The sequence below is a fragment of the Oncorhynchus kisutch genome, linkage group LG13 (assembly GCF_002021735.2).
Source record: "Oncorhynchus kisutch isolate 150728-3 linkage group LG13, Okis_V2, whole genome shotgun sequence".
Classification (NCBI taxonomy): domain Eukaryota; kingdom Metazoa; phylum Chordata; class Actinopteri; order Salmoniformes; family Salmonidae; genus Oncorhynchus; species Oncorhynchus kisutch.
Window position 1 is genome coordinate 26037099 of NC_034186.2, and position 25474 is coordinate 26062572.

The 25474-nt window shown below is 41.7% G+C and overlaps 1 protein-coding gene across 6 annotated transcripts in view; it reads right to left on the bottom strand.

Annotated features, from left to right (window-relative positions):
- The window catches only part of sh3rf1 (SH3 domain containing ring finger 1), a 68937-nt gene extending 45188 nt beyond the window's left edge, over positions 1-23749 (bottom strand). For 4 of the 6 annotated variants that reach the window (XM_020499300.2, XM_031785873.1, XM_031785871.1 and 1 more), the window contains exons 1-2: positions 23452-23749; positions 21870-22378 (exon numbers count right to left, since the gene is read on the bottom strand). In XM_020499300.2, the coding sequence (XP_020354889.1) occupies positions 21870-22244 (375 nt within the window). In that variant the 5' untranslated portion in view covers positions 22245-22378; positions 23452-23749. Of the gene's footprint in view, positions 1-21869; positions 22379-22524 lie in introns of all 6 variants that reach the window. The other 2 variants (XM_031785874.1, XM_031785872.1) reach the window with 2 other exon arrangements.
- Between the last annotated feature and the right edge of the window lie 1725 nt (positions 23750-25474).

Consider the following 25474-nt stretch of genomic DNA (forward strand, 5'->3'; position numbering starts at 1 on the left):
AGATCTCTCCACTCCCCTCCACTGCCGGCTCTTAGAAGGGAGCGATATGTCGGCAGGCTTTTGTTCTAGTCAGCCAGCCAGCCATTCAGACTGAGGCAGAGCCAGCTGTTCCTGTCCTGCTGGGTCAGACTGGACTGATTTAGCCCTGTGTCGGGTAGTGGCACAGAGAGGGTTAATGGTTTAAAGATTGGATCACTTGCCAGGCAGACAGGAGCTCCCCAGATCCTAGATTCGCAGTATTTAGACTAGAGACACACCAACATAGTTCAAATTCACTCCAGGCAATTTCTCTTCCTTCTTCCAATTACAGGGCTGTCAGTTGGCACTGATGGGCCATGACCAATGAACATTGTTTGGACTTTAGGTCATGGGTTGGCCCTGGTAGCCTTTAAGCCGGAGTTTGACCTCTTGGGTCTCAGACAAGTGGGCATCAGACTTTGGGGGCAGAAAGGAAACAGTGGGCAGCTGAACAGTTGTTTGCATTGGCTGGTATTTGGACACTTCTACAGTGGACAAACAAAGCCAGCGTATTGACGCAGTCGTGAAAAAGGGCCAGTTCACAAATGCTGCATCTGTTCCCCCTCTCAAAGACCATCACAGCTATGTCCATCATTCACCATTCTGTGAGAAAGAGTGTGTGTGTGTCCGTCCATGCAATTCAGTATGGGAGTGTGTGTGTCTTGTTTGCAGTGTTCTCCCCCAAACACCCACAGCTCATACCTAACGTCTAACTGCTAGCTTTTCTTCTCCACTGATGAATGCTGGCAGAGAGCTGGAGTCACGGAGCCAGAGACAACTGACAGGCTGTTCAGGAGCTCAGCATAGACAGACCGCTTTACTTTACACTTGTTTTCCTCCAGAGTCGATTGGCTTTGGCAGACCTGTCCACCAGCTTATGCAGCCCCCTTACTAGACCTGGCCCCAGTCTGTCCAGTCTACCAAGACTGAGTCTCCTGAAGTCTTAAATCTTGAAGTATGTTTTTGTGGGTAAATATGTGTAGAGGGCTGGGTTGGTCCAGGCTGGCCTGAGCCTCTGTAGAGCAGCCAGCCCTCCCATTATCAGCTTATCAGACTGAAGGCGTCAGGCCAGAAAAACAACAGCCAGGCAGGGAGGGAAGGGCTCCTGTTCTGTTGAGGCCCACACCACAACACTCCCTGGTTGCTGATCAGCCCCCCGCTAATGACATTATGGTCTGGCTGGCACTGAGAAGGGACTAGGAGGGGCTGTGTGTTTCTGGCTCCAGAAATCATGAGGCAGTGAGACACAGTAGGAGCTAATGAGGTACCCACCCTGCCATTACCAGCAGCTCAGAGCCCAGCTCACATACCACAAACAATATCAATACACCTGGACTGTGACACCTGGCTGAGATTGTAACCATGCAATCAGTGCAGTGTTAACGAGTAGAGACATGGGTCTCCCTGCATATGTGTGGGTGTGGGTCAGGGTTCCTGTTACCCAGTAATGGTTTGCTTTTGACCAATAAATAAAATTGCTGTCGGCCAATTGTTCTGGAGAAAAAGAAAAGAAGTCACATATCAAAATAATGTTTTTTAGCCTATTAATTTATGCTAATACCAGTCGATGTAATTCCATTTTAATTAGTGATGCACCAATATGACATTTTGGCCAATACCGATATTTTTCGAGCCCCAAAAAAACAGATAACCGATATTACAATTTTTGCAGCCTTTTAATCATTCTAGTACAGTTAAATAGTTAACACACAGACGCAGCGGTCTAAGGAAATCAGTGCAGTGTTAACAATCAAAACCTATTTCACTTGCTGTGCCGTTTCGTTGTTCAGTTGTTTCATTCCCAACCAGGATTTTGTCAAGCAGTGATGTTTCAGCTCTGTCTGTCTGTGGCCTCTCTTCCTCGGTGCACACTGTCACTATGTTTTTCTGTGTAACTGTGGTAGGGCAACATCTGAACATTTGAAAGTGCGCTAACGTTGGTGTGTACCAGTGCTCATCCAGACGCAAAAGCCAACATCACCCACGACAGAGAACGGTTGATAGTCAAGGGCAATGGATTCCATTATCTTGGCTTTAATGGATTTCGCCTTTGAGTTGTCTTGCTGACATTTTCTTACTCTTTCAAATGACTGCTCGACTTGTTGACTGCTCGATCCACACAGCAGACATTGTGGGCTAGGTTAGGAATGTTGTGTTGCACAAAATTTTACGGGGCGTCATTACTTCATGCACCCATGTTATATAGGTATGCACGTCAGCGTTCACATCAGTTTTGCACATCAGCATTAAACTAGACATCAAGCAGATGTCGGCCAATTCCAATATCTTCACAGATATATCGTGTATGCCTAATTTGAATAGTCATGCTTATCGGTCTATAGGTTAATTAGCATAATTAAATTGGCACGTGTACAGTATATTCGTTATGCATCTTATTTATCACACGTACTGTACAGCATACAGAAAGCCTTTGACCGGAAAATCTGTCAGATCAGCGTGAGATCAGCTGCTACAGCATCTCAAACAGAAAATGCATAGGCAACAGAACGCAGGCTTTATCGGCGCGTCACACACCACTTTGCATTGAGCAGAAGGCAGTATTGCATTAAAAAAACTATCGTTTGAAACGTCAAAGTTTCTCTTTACATGAGGCAGGTCTTACCTTCCTTCCAAGTATCCTAGACAAATCAGGCCATATGCAAAGGCAATCATTTTAAATAAAACTTTATTTAGATTTCCAGTAGCCAAAGGTACAATCCTATTCATATTAGCAACACATGCTAGTTGTTGCATATTACATCTTCTCTAGTTCAGCATTTCTAACGGATACTTTCATCTCTGTCACATGAAACCGCTCACATGTGCAGTGTGCAACGTAATGTGAAGAAATAATCGTTTATCAACATTTTAAGCAAAAATATTTTGATTTGTCATTGCTTTTTAAATGTTTAAGTAGCCTAGGCCTACCGGTTGTATGAATTTGGGATCCATCATCCCACAACTGTCCCAGAGTATGTTTGGAATAGGCTATTTCTTTCTTGACAAACTGACCGATAGAATAGGTCAACTTTCTAGTATGGGGGATAGTAGATTGATTTTGTTGTTCGTTACGCATATTGTTTGCTGAAGAAAAGTAAATGTGGACTGTTTAGTCTATTGGCCCTGCCCGGGGGTATCGTCGGACGGGGCCACAGTGTCTCCCGACCCCTCCTGTCTCAGCCTCCAGTATTTATGCTGCAGTAGTTTGTGTCGGGGGGCTAGGGTCAGTCTGTTATATCTGGAGTACTTCTCCTGTCTTATCCGGTGTCCTGTGTGAATTTAAGTATGCTCTCTAATTCTATCTTTCTCTCTCGGAGTAGGAGGACCTGGACGCGCTACCTGTACCAGATGTTCTGTTTTCAACTCTCTAGAGACAACAGGAGCGGTCGAGAATACTATCAATGATCGGCTATGAAAAGCCAACTGACATTTACTCCTGAGGTGCTGACCTGCTGCACCCTCGACAACCACTGTGATTATTATTATTATTATTATTATTATTATTATTATTATTAGACCCTGCTGGTCATCTATGAACATTTGAACATCTTGGCCATGTTCTGTTATAATCTCCACCCGGCACAGCCAGAAGAGGACTGGCCACCCCTCATAGCCTGGTACTGCTCTAGGTTTCTTCCTAGGTTCTGGACTTTCTAGGGAGTTTTTCCTAGCCACATTGCTTCTATTACTTGCATTGCTTGCTGTTTGGGGTTTTAGGCTGGGTTTCTGTACAGCACTTTGAGATATCAGCTGATGTAAGAAGGGCTTTATAAATATTTTTGATTGATTGACTTCAAAAAGTGTGCATCAGAATTCAGTAAGAATGACACACGTCATTGCATCGACTTGCATGTTCTGTTAAAATTAATTACCATCATCTAAATGTGATTCTTAGCACCGTAGGTGGACGCCATAATCAGGTTACACACCCAATGCATATGGGTCTGGGAAATTTCTCAAAATGTCCGGTAAATGAAAATGCTGCTGGTAGAATGTCTGGTGCAACATTTTCCTAATGGAAACTCTGGTGTGGGTCATGCAAGACTAATTTACCAGACATCCATATGCACTGGGTGCGTAACGTATTTAGGCTTCCACCCATGGTGCTCAAAATCACATTTAGATTATTGTAATTCATTTAAACAATAGAAATTGACTTGTAAAGTTGTAATAAAAGTAAGTAGAACGATGTTCTTAAACATAACAGGTTTTATTGAAAAGCAAAACATTGCCCGTTGAGTCTTCATCCCCGCTCTAAATCACAACTGTATATAATTTAAAAGAAAAAAATTGCCGAGAAGAACATATCACCTACAGAGTAATAAAACAATTTTAAAATATATTTGAATAATATAATTTGCGAACAACCTGTACTATAGGCTATTTGTATGAAGATGTATTAATAAATAACAACAACAGCTGTTTTCAAATACAATCTAGGCCTCTAACTGAAACTAGGCCTAATAAAATAAAATAAACATGGCTGTCTACGAACACCAGGGCCAGCCGGTCATGGCTAGAAGGGATCCAAATTTTGTCAAATTAACGTCAGATTATACTTTCGTAGCAGGTTAGGAGAACTAGGTTAAGGTTAGGAAAAGGGTTAGCTAAAATGCTAATAAATTCAACCTTTTACATTAATTTGACAAAAGCTGGATCCCTTCTAGCCATGACCAGGCCGGCCGGCCCGACTCCCCATTCCTTCTGCGATTCAGCACCACAGCAGTGGAAAGAGGACACACTAGGCAGCCACAAAAATGAAAAAACTGTAAAACTGCTGTTGGACAATCAAATTCGATATGTAAATAAACAAAATTCATTAAGGCTGGATCATTGAAAGCTTATTTTACAAAGCTCCTGTGAAACGAGACCCGCACCATGCATGTACTGTATGAAAGCACAAAGCTCAAATTCTCCTTTTACAGTTCTATTGGATGATGTTAAATGGTATGTTTATTGTAATTTGAACTATCGTGGGGTCGTGACTCGTGTCATGTGTGATATACAGTGGGGCAAAAAAGTATTTAGTCAGCCACCAATTGTGCAAGTTCTCCCACTTAAAAAGATGAGGCCTGTAATTTTCATCATAGGTACACTTCAATTATTGACAGACAAAATGAGAAGAAAAACATCCAGAAAAATCACATTGTAGGATTTTTAATGAATTTATTTGGAAATTATGGTGGAAAATAAGTATTTGGTCACCTACAAACAAGCAAGATTTCTGGCTCTCACAGACCTGTAACTTATTTTTTAAGAGGCTCCTCTGTCCTCCACTCGTTACCTGTATTAATGGCACCTGTTTGAACTTGTTATCAGTATAAAAGACACCTGTCCACAAACTCAAACAGTCACACTCCAAACTCCACTATGGCCAAGACCAAAGAGCTGTCAAAGGACACCAGAAACCAAAAATTGTAGACCTGCACCAGGCTGGGAAGACTGAATCTGCAATAGGTAAGCAGCTTGGTTTGAAGAAATCAACTGTGGGAGCAATTATTAGGAAATGGAAGACATACAAGACCACTGATATTCTCCCTCGATCTGGGGCTCCACGCAAGATCTCACCCCGTGGGGTCAAAATGATCACAAGAACGGTGACCAAAAATCCCAGAACCACACGGGGGGACCTAGTGACCTAGTGCAGAGAGCTGGGACCAAAGTAACAAAGCCTACCATCAGTAACACACTACGCCGCCAGGGACTCAAATCCTGCAGTGCCAGATGTGTTCCCCTTGCTTAAGCCAGCACATGTCCAGGCCCGTCTGAAGTTTGCTAGAGAGCATTTGGATGATCCAGAAGAAGATTGGGAGAATATCATATGGTCAGATGAAACCAAAATAGAACTTTTTGGCAAAAACTCAACTTGTCGTGTTTGGAGGACAAAGAATGCTGAGTTGCATCCAAAGAACACCATACCTACTGTGAAGCATGGGGGTGGAAACATCATGCTTTGGGGCTGTTTTTCTGCAAAGGGACCAGGACGACTGATCCGTGTAAAGGAAAGAATGAATGGGGCCATGTATCGGGAGATTTTGAGTGAAAACCTCCTTCCATCAGCAAGGGCATTGAAGATGAAACGTGGCTGGGCCTTTCAGCATGACAATGATCCCAAACACACCGCCCGGGCAACGAAGGAGTGGCTTCGTAAGAAGCATTTCAAGGTCCTGGAGTCGCCTAGCCAGTCTCCAGATCTCAACCACATAGAAAATCTTTGGAGGGAGTTGAAAGTCAGTGTTGCCCAGCAACAGCCACAAAACATCACTGCTCTAGAGGAGATCTGCATGGAGGAATGGGCCAAAATACCAGCAACAGTGTGTGAAAACCTTGTGAAGACTTACAGAAAACATTTGACCTCTGTTATATACCTTTTGTTGGCAATGACAAAGTATTGAGATAAACCTTTGTTGTTATTGACGAAATACTTATTTTCCACCATAATTTGCAAATAAATTCATTAAAAATCCTACAATGTGAATTTCTGGATTTTTTTTTCTCATTTTGTCTGTCATAGTTGAAGTGTACCTATGATGAAAATTACAGCCCTCATCTTTTTAAGTGGGAGAATTTGCACAATTGGTGGCTGACTAAATACTTTTTTGCCCCACTGTACGTGGCTTATTGATAACGGTTTCCGTTATATAAATAGTTAGTAACAATTTTCAGTTTCCAAGTCCCACTGAATAAGCGAGACTGAAATGCACCAATTGCGCATAACACACATCATTACTCTAATGTATATCAATCGTTCCAAATCTTTATACTATACATGGCAAGCATATGTTGAGGACCGAGCTTGACAAACACAATTAATTAGCCTCTAATTGACTTGCTTTTATGGTGTACCCGTCGTGCCTGTTCAATGTGAGCCGCTGCTGTTCGGAAGTCATAACTTCCCAACTCTTGGAGCAGCTTCTGATGCGCAACAGCCTTCTTACTTTGTCCTCAGGAAGGAGCGATCTTGAGGCTGTCTTAACTCTGAGAAAGAATCCCATCTCGACAGGCACACTGGAAACAGGAATAAACACAATCTTTGCCAATTTTGCCGAGCCTGGGTACAGTTAGCTGAAGACCCTTGAGTTAAAAAAAATAAAAAAAATAAAATGGAAACACACACAATACTGATTTCCAAGCAGCTTGGGGATTTATTGGCATATGAAGTATATTTGACTTTGAAGTTAGAGCACATTTCCTGGTATGTCCATCAATGAATAAAAAACATTATTTTGCAATGGATTTTTATTTTTGGACAATTTGGCTGGTAACAATTTCATCTATTTAAAAAATTTCGCCAAAAGCTGGCATTTACCGGCTAACGGAAACCATGTCGAGGGTGTATACCAGTCTGAGTCACCAAAACAAACAAACGGGATAAGTCTGAGTCACCAAAACAAGACACAGAACACTAAACCTATCTCGTTAGCCCACCTGGGAGAATCGTGTGTGTGTGACATATTACTCAGGTGTGCCTAGGTTGATTCTCTCCGCCATCCTGACCAGAGTCAGAAAGAGTCGGCGTGTGTGTAAGAGAGCGAGCGCACGCTCGCATGTGTGTGTGTGAGGCAGAGAAACCAACAACTACTAGAGCCCCCTCTCATTCCTCAACAGCTCTCCTCTTCTATTCAAGCCAACTTCAATAATTAATCACACACTGTCAGGAGAGGCCCCAAGCATGGAAAGTAAGTGAGAACACTGGAGCTCTCTTTCACTGACTCCCTCATACCGAGTACAGACACACACACTTCATCTCTGTGGCTCTGTGGGAAACAGATGCGATATCAAATAATCATAGGACTGTAGACTGTAGTGGTATGTGCTGAGCAGCTGAAATATTGGAGTAGAACCAGTAGGAGCTGATCAAATGACTCAACTATTGGCTGATAAAGAGCAAATGAGAGAGATCGTCTGGTTTCCTCTCACAGGGTTCCCAATGCGATTCCTTATCTCCATCCTCAGAGCACTGGGACACTGACTGGATGTGGCATCAACAACTATCACACAGGCCAAGGGTCAAAGCTCCACTGGGACCAGGATCAGACTGTTCCTATCAAGTCAAAACATACTACTGTGTGTTTGGTTTTACTCTCCATGTGGGGACCAGAAGTCCTCACAAGGATAGTAAAAAAAAAAGGAAAAGTGTGGACCTTTTGCCAGTCCTCACAAGTAAAAAGGCTACTTAAAGCTTAGGGTTACAATTCAGGTTAGAATTAGAGCCCAATCAATGTTTTTCGGGGTCCAATAACAATTATTTTGAGGACAAAACTTACTAATACATCTGCTGATATATTGTTTTAGTGGGGAAATGAAAGTAATTTTCCCACACTGAATTGTCATAAATTGCCATCCAAAATAGCAATTGCACAATACCTATGCTTCAAAGGTAGATTTCACATTTTGACAATGACATGAGAAGTGTTCATATAAGCATGTGATTCCATTTTTACATTCTATTTATTGAATATTGGTGGAATTATCAGCCGATACCGATATAGCGGTAAAAGGTCCAAATAGGCTGATAATAATCAGTGAACCGATAAATATCGGTTGGGATCTTGTTAGAATTAGGGTTAGTGAAAATAGAATATTGAATGGGAATCCTTTTTTGGTCCCCACAAGGATAGAAACCTGTGTGTGTGACATGGTGCGGAGAAGAGACAGGTCAGAGGTTAAGAGAGTATTCTTGTATATGACACGTTTCCCTTCTACAGCGTCAACCTGAAACTCAGCGCTCCCACCAGATCTGACGGAAGAGCGAGCAAAAAGGGAGTGGGTAGAAGAAGTGTGGCTGTCTTCCTGCCTATCGATCCTTTTCAGAGGATGGACCATGCATCTGTATCAAAATCCTCAGAGGTGGGCGCGCACACACACACACACACACCTCTTCCACTGTGGAAGTAATGGGCCAGAGGTCAAACTGAAAACCAAACCATGAATCAGCCCTGGGGATAGGTAATGGACACTTAACATGCCAGCCAGCCAATGGGCCATGGTCAACCAATCACAGGCCACCAATCACAACACAGGGTCAGAGGTCAAGCAGGATAGGGATTATGATCAACCCAAGGCTGAATAGCCAGATGCACTCTGTGGTGGTGTGTGCTTGAGACACTTACTCCATGAGTTTGTTAGTATCTAAATCAGTCACTCTACAGAGCTGGTTGTTGGAAGAGAGTGCTTTGTTGGTCATCACAGGTGTGAGTGTCTCAACGCTTGGGCTGTAACGGTCTTGGAATTTGAGTTACCAGTAATTGGCCAGGCCAATGTACACGGTTACCAACATAACCGTTTTGGAGGGGGGTGTGGGTCAAAAGCGGGGAGGTAACAATTCACTATTAGGCCATTCAAATAAACACATGCCTACCTTGTCGCTTTTCTGCATAAAATTATTTTTCATACAGATCCTGTTTCTACACACAAAACCATTCAAACAAAGTCCGATGGAGAGAGGGGGTGGAGGCAAAAACTGGACGGTAATAATTAATTGATTAATTAATTGGCTATTATTTATAAAAATGCATCAACAAATGAAGAAATGCCTGGTTGGAGAGGTTCTGTCAAATTTTTTGTACATTTCTACATTGTAGAATAATAGTTAAGACATCAAAACTATGAAATAACATACGGAATCATGATTTTTCTAATACTGTGAGGAATTAACATTTGAACGGATGTAAAAATAATAATATTTTACTTCCTGTGTGAGGTGAAGAAGAAAAAACAGAACCCAGCTGGGCACTTTACAACATTTGACATTTGTGAGAAATAGGCCAAGTATTTTATGCATGCTCAGGTGCGCACACTCCATCAACATTAACAGGACAGAGAAACCAGACATGTTCATTGCTCACATGGAGCACCTAAACGGTATGAAATAAACCAAAACTTGTTTCTCACAAGTGTAGCAGGTTTTGAACTCTGCAAACGTTTCCACTCCGAGAGTGAGAAGGGTAAATTACTGTAATTAATACATGCATTAACAGAAATGTATATAACCAAATGAAAGGGATTAAGTGAAAAGTGCCTGTTTTACAAAGTAGGCTACCACATGGGCAGGGTATCCTAGTGGTTAGATTGTTGGACTAGTAACCGGAAGGTTGCAAGCTCAAACCCCGAGCTGACAAGGTACCAATCTGTCATTCTGCCCCTGAAAGGGCAGTTAACCCACTGTTCCTAGGCTGTCATTGAAAATAGGAATTTGTTCTTAACTGACTTGCCTAGTAAAATAAAGGTAAAATACAATTAAAAAATTCATACAAGTGCATTGTGGGCCGAAACTATATAGCCTAGGCTACTATTCTACTTTGTGGAAATAGGAAGGTGGCAATTTTTTGGGTCTCGCCCTAGGGACAGCATATCGGTTAGCACCGGGCCTGATCAGCATTGATTATTCTATAAGAAAAAAAAAGATTCTGTATCAAATTATACCATGCCAGGTTGGAGGATTGGCACATTGTCCATTTGACACAGTATTAGAACAATATAGGCCTCAGAGCCAGAACAACCTTGTCGACTGCTGTTGAATAATTAATTAAGTCAGACACATCCAACATGTTTTAAATGAATACCGATTTACTTACTAGCAAGCAATGAAAATGTGCACTTTATAAAAGGAAGTCCACACAACATTTTTATTACTGAAGTGCCATGGACTATCGCTCTCTACATCCCCACACATCGAGCGATTAGCTGCTCGAGAATCAAAGGAATGTTAAAGGGGATGTAGAAAGTTTAATAGAAAAACTAAGCTAGAAAAATAATAGCTTATAATCATTAGTAAACACTCCCGCTATCAGGTAAAGTTTATCTACATGAAAATAAAATTAATAAAAATAAATTCTAAAATAAATGTAGGCCTATTTCAACAGTTGACATTTATCTTATTTTCATCCAGTCTTCATCCAACTGTTAGTCACACGGCTATTCAACTAATGTCACATCCCTAGTCAGGAGGGGGGGGGTTGAGGTTGGCAAAAGCTGAGTTTAGGCCACCCAGAGTCTTATACAGAATCAACATTCACACCACACCTTCACAGACAACAGAACACACACACTGAATTGTGACAGATAAGTCTATAAATTCCACAAGGTTGTTGTAATGTAAATAAATATAAGTTTCACGCCTTACATTACATTCGATTATACCATGGTAGTGTTGAAAACTCGATTCTGATTGGCTAGAAGGACATGCTAGAGAGTGCATTATTCTCCTGTAATGAGCGGTTCAATTCATGGCTATGAATTTCATTCTTACATGTTCTATGTTTGAGCTCCTTTTGAAAGCAAAAGTAGAATTGAAATCATTGGCATTGTTAAATTCGATTTTCATAATAGCAAGCTACTGTATGAGGACTCATGGTTTGGTTAGCTAAGCTAGCAAGTCTGTTTGGTTACCAAGGCAACTACAGTAGCTTTCTAGTAAACTTGATCGCTACTTCAGTGGATGAACACATTTCTATCAGCAAATATAGCCTTGGTATAAGGTATAATTAACCCAGAATTCTCTGGAAAATAGTGCAACTCCATGGAAGGTAAGTGCCACACCGCTAACGACGTGGAACACACCTACCAAGTCATGCATTATTTTCCATAGAACGCAAAGCCCCTCGTTGATTATCCCTTACATACCTGATGAAAGTAAAGATGGCTGCCTCGCCCCCTCATGAATATGAGAGTCAGTCTGTCAGGACAGGAGGCAGAAGGTGCAGGTGACTCTGCCCTGAGGGCAACAGCTGCTAAGGCGCCTGCCTGGTTGCCTGTGTCTGCCTGGTTGCCTACCTCTCTGCCTGATTAATTCCGGATGATTCCCTTCTGCTGGATGCCTTTGATTCCTGCCTTCCTGACTCCTTTCTGCCTGTCGGGCTTATCGACACACTGCTAAAGCCTTAATGTACAGCCACCTCATATCAGAGCAAAACCCAAAGTTCAAACAGCTTGTAAAGTTCACAACAAAGACGCAGAACACACACACAGGAACAACACAAAAGCAGTGTGGACGAGACCAGACAGGCCCAGTGTTTAGAAGGAATACAGAAACCTGCGACTCCCTGTGGCATTCCATACACACACCCACACCCTCAGATGTCTGAACACACACAGCTTTTCAGGTCTGTCTGAACACACACAGCTTCTAAGGTTTGTCTGGGGAGGCAGATAAAAAGATCAGACACACATTAACACCAACACACCGTTCTGTCTGCGGAGATAGACTAATGGAGAAAAAACAGATTTAATTCGCCTTACGTGTCTGAGGTGAAAACATTCTCAAAATCCCTAACCAACACACCCTCCTCACCAAGGGACCAATACTGCCTTATAAAGGAGGTAGTAACCATAGCTACACCTTAATCTTATGATTAAGTCTTTTGATCCGCTCCCCTGGAATTATGTCAACCCCAGTGCGGGACATAGTCATTCCCATAGCATAACCAGCATGGGCAACACGTACACCCACACATCATGCCGTGACAACGAGCATACACACACACACACACACAGCACTCACAGTCCAGCCAAAGTCTAGGCTAAGTGTTTGCTCGTGCCAGAATGTGAGCAGTGCTGTCTCACTAGACTGGTATTGATTGGCCAATCTCATTAACCTTTTCAGGCTACAGCCAGAAGGAAAGGGAGATAGTCTCATCTAGCTGGAGCCTGTGCCTGAGAGATCAGATGGAGAGGGAGAAGCAGAGAGGAATAAAGGGAGAGGCAGAAGAAGCCACTTAGCAGAAAGGATGGGCCCCTTAGAGACATGAAAGAAGAGATGGTGAGGGTTTCAAAGACAGACATTAGGTGGATGATACACTTAGCTCCCAGCTCCCTCTGGACTTCCATGGGAAACTCACAGAAGAGAAGAGAGTTAGAGTCGGGATAGGGTAAGGCAATGTGTGACAGAACGAGAAGGGGGTAAATCCATTTCAATTAAATCACTTTTTGACAGCATCCCTTTTGATTTGAACGAAACCTTCAATACATACTTGCCCATGGAAGGTGGTCAGAAAATTACTTTTTGGACCTGAATGCCAAAACATTCAGGAGATAGAGCTGCTCAAAGTTGACCCATTTTGCATATCATACCATGAGACAACCACCATCATCACTGTAAAAAACAAACTTTTGAGTTTGATATCATTTAAAAGCTAGATTTTTTTTTATTTAAAAACTTTGCCATTTTTAAATCTAACATCAATGATCTAAAAATGCGTAAACTCCTTTTTTCTTATTCACATATGATTGAGAGGGGTTTGGTTAAATGCAGAAGACACATTTCTGTTGAATGCATTCAGTTGTGCAACTGATTAGGTATCCCCATTCCGTTGTAGTTTAGGCTTGACAGTATAATTTAAAACTGATATTCCCATTCAAGTCAACATTTTCTGATGTGTGGACCTCCAACCATCTTTACGGTACTATTTGAAAGTTGTTTCCATTTTACTACATTTATCAGCCAAAACATGCTCGAGTACAGGGTGGGTTGCATGTTGTCTCTCAAAGGATGGTGGGCACAATAAAAACACTTCAGATTATGTAAAATAGGGTCTAAGCTACAACATACAGTACCAGTCAAAGTTTTAGAACACCTACTCATTCAAGGGTTTTTCTTTATTTTTATTTACATTGTAGAATAATAGTTTAGACATCAAAACTATGAAATAACACATATCGAATCATGTAGTAAACAAAAGTGTTAAACAAATCTAAATATATTTAATTTGCGATTCTTCAAATAGCCACCCTTTGCCTTGACAGCTCTGCACACTCTTGGCATTCTCTCAACCAGCTTCATGAGGTAGTCACCTGGAATGCATTTCAATTAACAGCCTTGTTAAGTGAATTTGTGGAATTTCTTTCCTTCTTAATGCATTTGAGCCAATTAGTTCTGTTGTGTTGACTTCTTATGGCTGCAGGGGCAGTATTGAGCTTGGATGAAAGGTGCCCATATCAAACGGCCTGCTCCTCAGTCATAGTTACTAATATTAGCATATTATTAGTAGTATTGGATAGAAAACACTGAAGTTTCTAAAACTGTTTGACTTATGTCTGAGTATAACATAACTCATATAGCAGGCAAAAACCTGAGAAATTCCATTTCCTGTTGTTTTTCTTTATCTGTAGGTGGCAGATTTTCAACCAAGGTCTCATTGAAATTACAGCGAGATATGGATGAGTTTTCACTTCCTACGCCTTCCACTAGATGTAAGCAGTCAATAGAACTTTGTCTGATGACTAATGTGAAGGGGGGTCGATTGACACAGGAAATAGTCACCACAGCCATGAGTGGACCATGCTTTCACCAGGTGCATTCACAGGGGAAGGACTTGCGTTCCACCGCTCATCTGAAGGTTTTCTAATTCTCCGGTTGGAACGTTATTCAAGATATATGTAAACAACATTCTAAAGATTGATTCAGTACATCGTTTGACATGTTTCTACTGACTGTTACGGAACTTTTGGACATTTCGTCACGTTATAGTGGACACGTTTTGTGACTTTGGAATTGTTTACCAAAGCACTAACCAAAGTAGCTAATTGGACATAAATAACGGACATCTTTGAACAAATCAAGCATTTATTGTGGACCTGGGATTTCTAGGACTGCATTCTGATGAAGTTCATCAAAGGTAAGGAAACATTTATCATATATTTTCTGGTTTCTGTTGACTCCAACATGGAGGCTAATTTGGCTACTGTTCTGAGCGCCATCTCAGATTATTGCATGGGTTGCTTTTTCCGTAAATGTCTTTTTTTGAAATCTGACACAGCGGTTGCGTCATTAAGGAGAGGTATATCTATAATTCCATGTGTATAACTTGTATTATCATCTACATTTATGATGGGTATTTCTGTTGAAACGATGTGGCTATGCAAAATCACTTGATGTTTTTGGAACTAGTGAATCTAACACGCCAATGTAAACAGATTTTTTTTATATAAATATTAACTTTATCAAACAAAACATGCATGTATTGTGTAACATGAAGTCCTATGAGTGTCATCTGATGAAGATAATTCAAGGTTAGTGATTAATTTAATCTTTATTTATGCTTTTTGTGAATGCTATATTTTGCTGAAAAATGGCTGTGCTTATTGTGGTTTGGTGGAGACCTAAAATAATCGTTTGTAGTGCTTTCGCTGAAAAGCCTATTTGAAATCGGACACTTTGGTGGGATTAACAACGAGAATAGCTTTAAAATGATATAAAACACATGTATGTTTTAGGAATTGTAATTATGAGATTTCTGTGGATTAAATTTGGCACCCTCTATTTTCACTGGTAGTTGTCATATCGATCCCCATATCGGGATTGCAGCCATAACAAGTTAACTGACTTGCCTAGTTAAATAAAAGGTATAAAAAAATATATATATATTAGGCAAAATCGGCGCCCAAAAATACTGATTTCCGATTGTTATGAAAACTTGAAATCGGCCCTAATTAAATCGGCCATTCCGATTAATTGGCCGACCTCTACTAGTGACACTGATTTATTTAGAATTCAAGGCAGTTAAATCGCATGGCTACCACAGCATTCTGCAGCGATACGCCATGCCATCTAGTTTGGGCTTAGTGGGACTATAATTTGTTTTTCAACAGGACAATAACCCAAAACACACCTCCAGGCTGTATAAGAACCAAATTGAGATGGTTTGGGATGAGTCAGACCGCAGAGTAAAGGAAAGCCATCAAACAAGTGCACAGCATGTGGGAACTCCTTCAAGACTGTTGGAAAAGCATTCCAGGTGAAGCTGGTTGAGAGAATGCCAAGTGTGTGCAAAGCTGTCATCAAGGCAAAGGGTGGCTATTTGAAGAATCTCAAATACAAAAATATATTTAGATTTGTTTTAATACTTTTTTGGTTACTACATGATTTCATGTGCTATTTCATAGTGTCTTCATATGTGCTATGTCTTCATATGTGCTAATGTCTTCACTATTATTCTACAACGTAGAAAATAGTACAAATAAAGAAAAACCTTGAATGTGAAGATATTCTCAAATATAACTGGTAATGTAAATGAACATGAAAAAAACTCTGAATGTATGTTTTTTTTTTTTTTTTCCGATAAAATAGCCTTAATTTACTATTTAATATAAATTACTTTTTTTTTCCAGAAATGATTAAATAGCTTGAGAACCCTTTTTGTAAGCTTTTAAATGATATCAACCTCAAACGTTTATCTATTCTTATGGTATGGTGGTGAATGAAAAAAATGGGTCCATTTTGAGCACCTTTATCTCTAGACTGTTTTGGCACTTCTACAATAGGCAAAAATGTATTCAAATCAAAAGCGGTGCTGTCAAAAAAGTTAATTTAACGGATTTACCCATAGGAGGAGAGAGAAAGAAAGGTATAGGGCCGGTTCAATCGTTCCCAGTGGAGAGCAGTAAGTATGCATTTGCCAGTGTGTGGGCAGCGTGAGGGTGTAATGAGGGTGTTCCATCACACATGCAGAGGTCAGCCAGACAGCCAGCAGGAAACGCCGCCAACAACATCGTCATCAAAGAGGGCCAACAGCGCGACTCATCGGCCTCAGACGCAGGGAGGAGCACTGGAATTTAATGAGACACTTTTACACCAGGACATAGCAGTAAACAACATTCCTCCTTTCTATAAAAAAAAAATTTAAGCTCCAAAGACTGGAGGAAGAAAACAAGTACAAAACAAAGACGGAAAAAAACCTACTTTACACAGAAATGCTAAGCTATTTCTAACAGGGAACAGGAAATTGGACTTGGAGCTGCATCCAATAGGCAGCAGCAAAATTAATGAGTTTTCCTTTTGCTCCCTGTTCGTTTTGAAGTCATTTCATGGAGATATGCGGATCAGAAATAGAGAAAAGACAATAAATAGACAGAGGGGGAGTTGTACTAAGGCCTCATTACTACAGAGGAAACAACGGCCTTATCCCCCCCGAGCTTCAGTTAAAAAGGATACTGCTGCAGCTCTCCACTCAACACACACCACAGGAGGTCCAGCTCACGACCTCACGCAGCCCTTCCCCGGTGTCGTTAATCAACATTTGCCATTGAGCAGGTTGTCAAATAACCTCCTCTACAGATGTACGTGCTAGGTTTCACACAAGGCTAATGTCCCATCAAAAGTGTACCTGTGACAATGACACCAGCTGTAGAACAATTCCAGATCTATTATTGAGAGAGCCATGTTCCAATTGCACTTATTGTTTCTACTAGTCTGTTGTCAGTTTGAAGAAACCTGGTCAATCGTCCACACATATAGCAATCTATTGCTGACAAAAGGACTAATCATCACATAGCCTCAGCTATTCAGTTTTAAAACTAGCCTAACCTTTATTTTGAATCATTTCTAAGACTAAAATATAAATGAAAGCCATCCAGGGGAACCACTCTCTCTCCCCGTCGTGTGCTTTCTCTGTGTTAATGAGCATGTTCTTTTCATCCGACCCTGCTGGCTGCGACCCCACACCGCCACGACCTCTGAACCCTGACCCACACTTAATGGATTTTGCCCACATCACACGATAAAGACTTATATTTCATATAAACTTATGGGAAGATGGAAAACTACGGTTGTTCTAGAATGAATCAACATAAAACCAGGAGGACAAAATATCCCAGTAATCTGAGAGACAGAGCTAACCTCCAGTCACACAGCATTTCACTGAGGCTACCTACCCTGCTCCTTTATTCCACCTCATCAAAGACACGCTAGGGCCACAGTGTCACACAACTGTGACTTCTGTTACACTGTGACAAGGCAGGGCCAGAGGAGGGAGGGACCCTTTTCCATAGCATTCTTTCCTAAACCTCTGTCTGCCATTAGCAGCATCCCTACCCCCCAAACACACAACTCTCCCTGAGACGCTCCTGATGCCTGTGTCAGTCAGATCAGAGGAAAGCAGAAACAAAACCCTGTTGTGCATCTGTCTGCCAGGCTCCACCCCCCATCCATCCATTCTTCGGTCCAGATAAGAATTGGAGGGAGAGACAGGGTTGGACAGGAGAACCGATCTGAAGGGGCCAGTTCAAAGACTGAGGGACACATAACAACAACAGAAGGCGAGACTGAGGACAATAGGAGAGATTGAGCGAGGGAGTTTGTGTGGTGTGGAAGATGACTGAGTCCAATAGGAGGAGAGCCAAGCAGGGCCAGCGAGGCAAAGGGTCCCCAAGGTCCAGCACTCTTGGACGCACTGTGCGGGCAGGCAGGGAGGGATCAGACCGGGCTAGTACCCAGCCAGCCAACGCTTTGATCTTGGCCTTTCATGTTGTGACATATTCCACCTGCATTACCCTCCCATTCATCTCTCTCTCTCTCTGTATGGTAAGATGCCCTGGGAGGGACTGCAGAAGACTTCAAGGACACAACATGATATTGCAGGGATATGCTGGGAAATTAAGCTGAATGTGCTTTGAAGACATTTGGCGTACACTCACAAACAGTGGTTTTGAATGTCACCCAGCGTGTGTGTATTGGTGTGGTATGTGTGCGCTCTAGGCAGGGGCTTAAGGCGTCCGCATGCTTCCAAGACTAAACCATTGAGAAGAGTTTGTGCATATACTATGACAACATTGTGACATTTTGATAGTTTTGGACTTCGTGAGGGTTTTTTGGGATGTTGAGGCACACCAAAACATGACTTGAGGCAAGCCAAAGTCGGTAGGTGAAGTCTACCCTCCTTCCTTGGTGATTGGTCAACAGCGGCGATTCTTTTGTCACGTCTTTGTTGTCACTCAACGAGAGACTACTCGTTTTCATGGACATTTTTATATTGAGGAATACTGCACCAAACATGTTAGGTAGATGTAAAATTCCACGACCTAAGATCTCTGCTAAAATGTCTAAATTATTGACAGATTCAAACTATTTTGAGGATGTGTATACTGGCCACGGCATCTCAAAATGGACAAACAGTACTATTGCCGCTTATTTCTCATAAGGTATTTTATGCGAGCACGCTCATTCGGTTAACCTAGACGATTTTGGATAGCTGCCAGCTGAACTGAAGCATGCTCACGCCTTTAGGCTAATAGCTCAGGGCATTGAGAGTTTCATCTCCTTACTGAGGGGATCATATAACAGAATGAGAATAAAAAACCTCAAAAGGACCAAATAATGGAGCAGTAACAAGTGTGACCAGCTCTTATCTCCAACAAACAGGCTTTTCTGAATAGAAGGAAATTCCAATGCACCTAAACCCCTTTGAAATGAGCAGACTTCTGATGTACTGCTACAGTAAATGAGGTTCAACCAGCATTAGGGAGGTTCTCCAACAGAAAACGTGATCTCTGTACCTGCATAGTTAAAATGGATACAGTAACACAGTATTCCACTGACCCATATGACACCTAAACATTACTGCATGTAACGGACAATCTAATCTTATGTTAAATCACTGGTAGGCTATTTCATAAGATATTTCATAAAGAGAGAATGCCATGCAAGTAAGCATTGTACTTAACATTTTCCTAGATTATTCAAATAAAAAAGAACGCTTGTATTTGTTTGCGGGTGAGAACGAGCAGACGACATGCTATTGAGAGAGCAAAAATCTAAACAAGCACTGCCTTGAGCAGCAGGTAGCCTAGCAGTTTGGTCAGTAACCGAAGGGTCGCTGGTACAAATCCCCAAACAGATTAGGTGACAAATCTGACTATGTGTCCTTGAGCAAGGTACTTAACCATAATTGCACCTCAAGTATCAAAGTTAGGACCGAGAGACTGAAAAACAGCTTCTATCAAGGCCATCCAACTGCTAAACAGCCATCACTAGCACATTAGGGGCAGCTGCCTATAGACATAGATTAGGAATCACTGGCCACTTTTAGAAATGGATCCCTAGCCACTTCAATAATGTTCCGTATCTAGCATTACTCATCTCATATGTATTAACTGTACTCCACACTATTCTACGGTATCTTAGTCACTTTCAAAATTGTGGTTACATATTGCATCACCCATTTCATATGTATATACTGTATTTTATACTACACCACTGACCGTTAAACAGCCATCTTCAGAACATCAGAGGCTGCTGCCTATAGACATAGATTAGAAATCACTGGCCACATTAAGAAAATGAAACACTAGCCATTTTAATAATGTCTTTGTATCTTGAATGCCTCATCCCATGTGTAAACTGTACTCTATAATCTTACCAGTCACTAATTGTTTGTAAATATTTAATCACCCATCTCATATGAATATACTGTACTCTATACTATGCCACGGTCTTAGTCCAATGCTGCTCTGACATATGTATATATATATTCTTAATCCATTTCTTACTTAGATGTGTGTGTTTTTTGGGGGTATATGTTGTGAAACTTAGATATTACTGCACTGTCAGAGGCAGAAGCACAATCATTTTGCTTAGCATCTGCTAAACATGTGTATGTGACCTATAAAATTTGATTTGAAGAATCTCTGGATAAGAATGTCTGCTAAATGACTAAAATGTAAGAATATCATGGACTGTTGCATATGATCTCAAATATCCACCTTACACCTCAACCAGTCTTATCCCTGTGGCTCCTAGTGATGAGGGAGGGAGAAAGTTCTGCTGTCTATTGTTAGGGTAGACGGTTTGCCTCAGCTGCACAAATTGGCCTTCAGAGCAGCAAGCTGGTTGGCAGAGAGCTAATAGGATTCTTGAACTTACCTCTGGCTCTGCATCCTCACTGATGACTGTCTCTCTGTGCTGCACAGTAACTGTCAGTCCTAACAAACACCTACAGCCTTCACCTTCAATCCAATACGATCACTACAACAGGTACCTGGCACAACAACGTTCCATTCTATTTCATGGGTCAACATCAGTTCAAAAATCTCTTAATATTAACCTCATGACACTATTGTACTCAGAGGCCAGGAGGATGCAATCATTTGTTGACTCAACTGTCATCTGCTCAGTAGTCCCGGTTGTATTCAGCACTGGGCTGTTAGTGATCCTACAGCTGGCTAGCTGACTATGATAATAGCTAATGTGGGTCAACGATTAGAGCCAGTAACACAACATGCTGCTACACTGAACAACAATATAAACCCAACGTGTAAAGTGTTGGTCCCATGTTTCATGAGCTGAAATAAATGATCGCAGAAATGTTTCATACGAACAAAAATCTTATTTCTCTAAAACGTTGTGCACAAATTTGTTTACATCCCTGTTAGTTAGTGAGCATTTCTCCTTTGCCAAGATAATCCATCCACCTGACAGGTGTAGCATGTAAAGATGTTGATTAAACAGTATGATCATTACACAGATCCAACTTTTGCTGGGGACAATAAAAGGCCACTAAAATGTGCAGTTTTGTCTCACAACAATGCCACAGAAGTCTCAAGTTGGGGGAGCGTGCAATTGGCATGCTGACTGCAGGAATGTCCACAGGAGCTGTTGCCAGAGAATGTAATGTTAATTTCTCTACCATAAGCCGCCTCCAATGTCATTTTAGAGAATTTGGCAGTGCATTCAACTGGCCTCAACTGCAGACCACGTGTATGGCATTGTGTGGGTGAGCAGTTTGCTGATGTCAACATTGTGAAAAGAGTGCCCCATGGTGGCGGTGGGGTTATGGTTTTGGGCAGGCATAAGCTACAGTCTGCCGCCATCACCTCATGTTTCAGGATTATCATTTTTAAGGTATCTGTCTGTAACCAACAGATGCATATTTGTATTCCCAGTCATGTGAAATCCATAGATTGAGGGCTAATGAATTTGATTGAATTTGATTGACTGGTTTCCTTATATGAACTAACTTCAGTATATTTAACCCCTGCAGATTTGCTTTGTTTTGTTTCCGAACTGGCTCGAACCATGGGAAACCACATACTTGCTCATTCATCCATATTTATCGACCCCCTGAAAGAGGACTACTTACCCTCACTGGGGTGGTCTTAGCCTGGGCTCTCTGGGGCTGTGCTCCTGGAACTCCTGGGTCTCTGGGCCCGTTGCCCTGCACCCTGACGCCGGCTGTGCCATTGGCGCAGACTCCAGCTACGGGTCCCACCCGGCGGGGCCTCTGTTTGATGCCGTCCAGCAGCCGCACCAGGAGGATGTTACTGGGCAGCTCGTCCACAGCACACTCCACCAGCGTGCGACACTCTGGGCAGCGCAGCTCTCCCCTGGAGCCCAGAATGCTCTGGAGGCAGCGCCTGCAGAAGGTATGCTGGCAAGGGAGGACCTTGGCTGTGGCATCCAGCCGCTCCAAACACACTGGGCACTCCAGCAAGTCCAACAGCACCGACTCGTCCATTCTTTGTCTCCACCTCTGAGATTTGCTTCTACTTCAGTGGGAAGAGCATGGTGGTGGGGGTTGTGTATAGGAAACCGTGTCCGTGCTATCACGTCACTCCCATGCCGCAGCTATGGCCATAGCGCCTGCATCAGCTGTAATATGGGGGTAAATTAGTTTGTTGTTATCCACATATAAAAATATGAATTGGCAATAGTTTGAGTCCTGCATATAAAACAAGGTATTGCGCTATTTACAGCTAGTATAAAATGTGGAATGTAACAAAGTTCAAGACCCTTACATTCCAAAGTTCTCTGTCATCCTGCCAGTCACACCCAAAGGTAAAAAGGAACATAACATGCCAGGCTGCACGTCCTATTCTACAATATTACCGATATGCTCTCTCATTGTCCCATTTATACCTGTCAATCGTAACTGATGAAATCGTTTTGCAACTAGAGCATTTGCCATTTGTTGACTGCAGACGCAAAATAATCCCAAATTAATATTTCATATATTCAATTCCCTACGGGCTCAAATCACAAGTGTAGCCTATTATTAGATTAAAGAGCATTATAGAAACCCTGGCGAGAGATGTTGACACATTCAAGCAGTGGGATTACATGCACTACAACCGCGTTAAACTCAAAACCGGTGTGTGCATTTTTCACTGTGTCCAGAACGAACGGAGAGGATCTCCGTGACAATTTCATAAGGGATCCTCATAATCCCTGACTGTAGTACATTAGTTATATTTCTTACAAATGTATCTTACTAGTATTGCGAAACAATACGACCACTTCGTAGAACGCAAGATTTGGGAGCAGAGCTCTGAAAGAGGCTACATGCAGAATAGTAAATCTTTCGCAAAAAAACAAAATTCTACAAATATGAGAAACATCCCGTGGTCTTGCGTAACTTTGCTACAATGTCCAAGTATGAAAAACAATTAGACACATTACAGCCACAACTAATCTCGGTCATAAGAAAAAAGTTATGTCCTGCATGATTATGTTGATAACCGAGATTAGCTTGTTGGCTAGCTAGCTAGCTTGTTGATGAACAGTGTGTCAAAAGTTCGCTGTGAGTAACGTTACTAGTTATTAGTGTGTAAACCAATGTAACTGACTCAACAATTAAAATGCCATTGAATGACCTACCATTAGTTTGTGTATTATATGTTTGATGTTAGAAAACAATCGTCCTTGAAAACACAAATCTTAGCTACCTCAAAGACGGGCCTCCTCTTCCACCCCTCCTCTCCTTTCCGAACAATTTCTCTCTCCGACTTGGATAGCGAGCAAGCAAGGAATGAACGACTTTGGAAAGAGCCTATTTGGCGGGTAATATAGTTTTCACAGTTTATTCTGCTTCACAGAGAAAATAATCTTTACACGCTATTGTATTCTACACTTTCCGAAATAGCCCGAGAGAGCATGTAAACTGGCAAATTCACGGTTTGGGAAAGACCGACGGAGAAACGAACTCCAGCTGCCGTATCAGAACGCCATGATGAACTAGATTGATTCTATGGAACACGCCCAAGATACTTCAACGAGGCGGGAGGGCGTGATGATATGTGTCAACCATAGGTTGGTGTCAACTCAACAGTCAACGTGTAAACATTTCACGCACACTCAAAATATGTTTCACTACTCCGTGAGTTAGTATTACATTCATAAAATAATTTTACGAAATAAAAGCTGTTGATAATTCATCTTGATTACTGGCAAGTAGTAGGCTACTGTATTTGAAACCACTCGCCCAGGCATTCCCAAACTTTTTGAGTTCGAGGACGCCTTTTGTATTAGCAAATTAATCAGGGACCCCCTCAAAATCAGAACACAACTCCGAATTTAGTGTGCGATAAAAATAGCATACAAGGAGTTTACTATCAGTTCTGCATTGGATGGCAGGGGCTAACCAGGTATCTGGCCCTGGGAAAGAACATTTTAAAGGCCCCCTCTTCGCATTGGAGAGAAAATGTTGCCGTTTTAAGCTAATTCCTTGCAACTCTATACATTTTGCCATGGGACAGAGATACATTTGTACCTTTTTAAAGCTTTATGCAACTCTACACATTTCCCATGGGGCAGATAGACAATTTTGCAGTTTGAAAAGGAAAGGGGAAACCTAGTCAGTTGTACAACTGAATGCATTCAACTGAAATGTGTCTTCCGCATTTAACCCAACCCCTCTGAGCTTAAATTATGTTGAAAACAACATTTTAGGGAATACAAGGCCCTGTTATACATCTACGGGTATATTATAAATATAATATTAATATTACATTGTGTTGAATTGCTACCTCCAATCCACAGACCCCTTTGCCAAATTTGTTTAATCTGTTGTTGCTATCAATATTTATATATTTTAAAAATGAAATGTAAAAAAAATATAAAACATTGAAATGTATAAAAATAATAACAGAAAAACAATTGAGATCTGGCTGCAGACCCCCTGCAGTACTTCTGCAGACGCCAATTTTCGGAAACCACTGCCCTAGCAAAACCCTTCCTTGTAATAATGTTAGGTTGTTATTAACGACCGCAGCAATAATAAGCCATAGAAGCCTACGGTAGAAGTAGTGAAACCTTACCATGGAAGATAATCATGTATTTTAGGAACTAAAAAATTACCAACATCTCACAAAAACAGTATATTTTTGCTTCGCTCTCAAAACATCCACTAAATCCACTGTATTTTGTTTTATGTCCCTTCAATACTTTTTTCCACATGACTGCTCAAAGGTTAGATTTGTGTCAGCTTGCAGAAAGTATGTGCACGTAGTGCAAGTATGACGCAAGAATGATATCATGGCATTTTGGTTCTTTATCTTTATCTACCATCACTCACCCCCTTATCTTCCTCCATTCCATCACCACGACCCTGCCCTCCATTCCATCACCATGACCCTGCCCTCCATTCCATCACCATGACCCTGTACTCCATTCCATCACCACGACCCTGTCCTCCATTCCATCACCATGACCCTGTCCTCCATTCCATCACCATGACCCTGTCCTCCATTCCATCACCACGACCCTGTCCTCCATTCCATCACCATGACCCTGTCCTCCATTCCATCACCATGACCCTGTCCTCCATTCCATCACCATGACCCTGTCCTCCATTCCATCACCATGACCCTGCCCTCCATTCCATCACCATGACCCTGTCCTCCATTCCATCACCATGACCCTGTCCTCCATTCCATCACCATGACCCTGTCCTCCATTCCATCACCATGA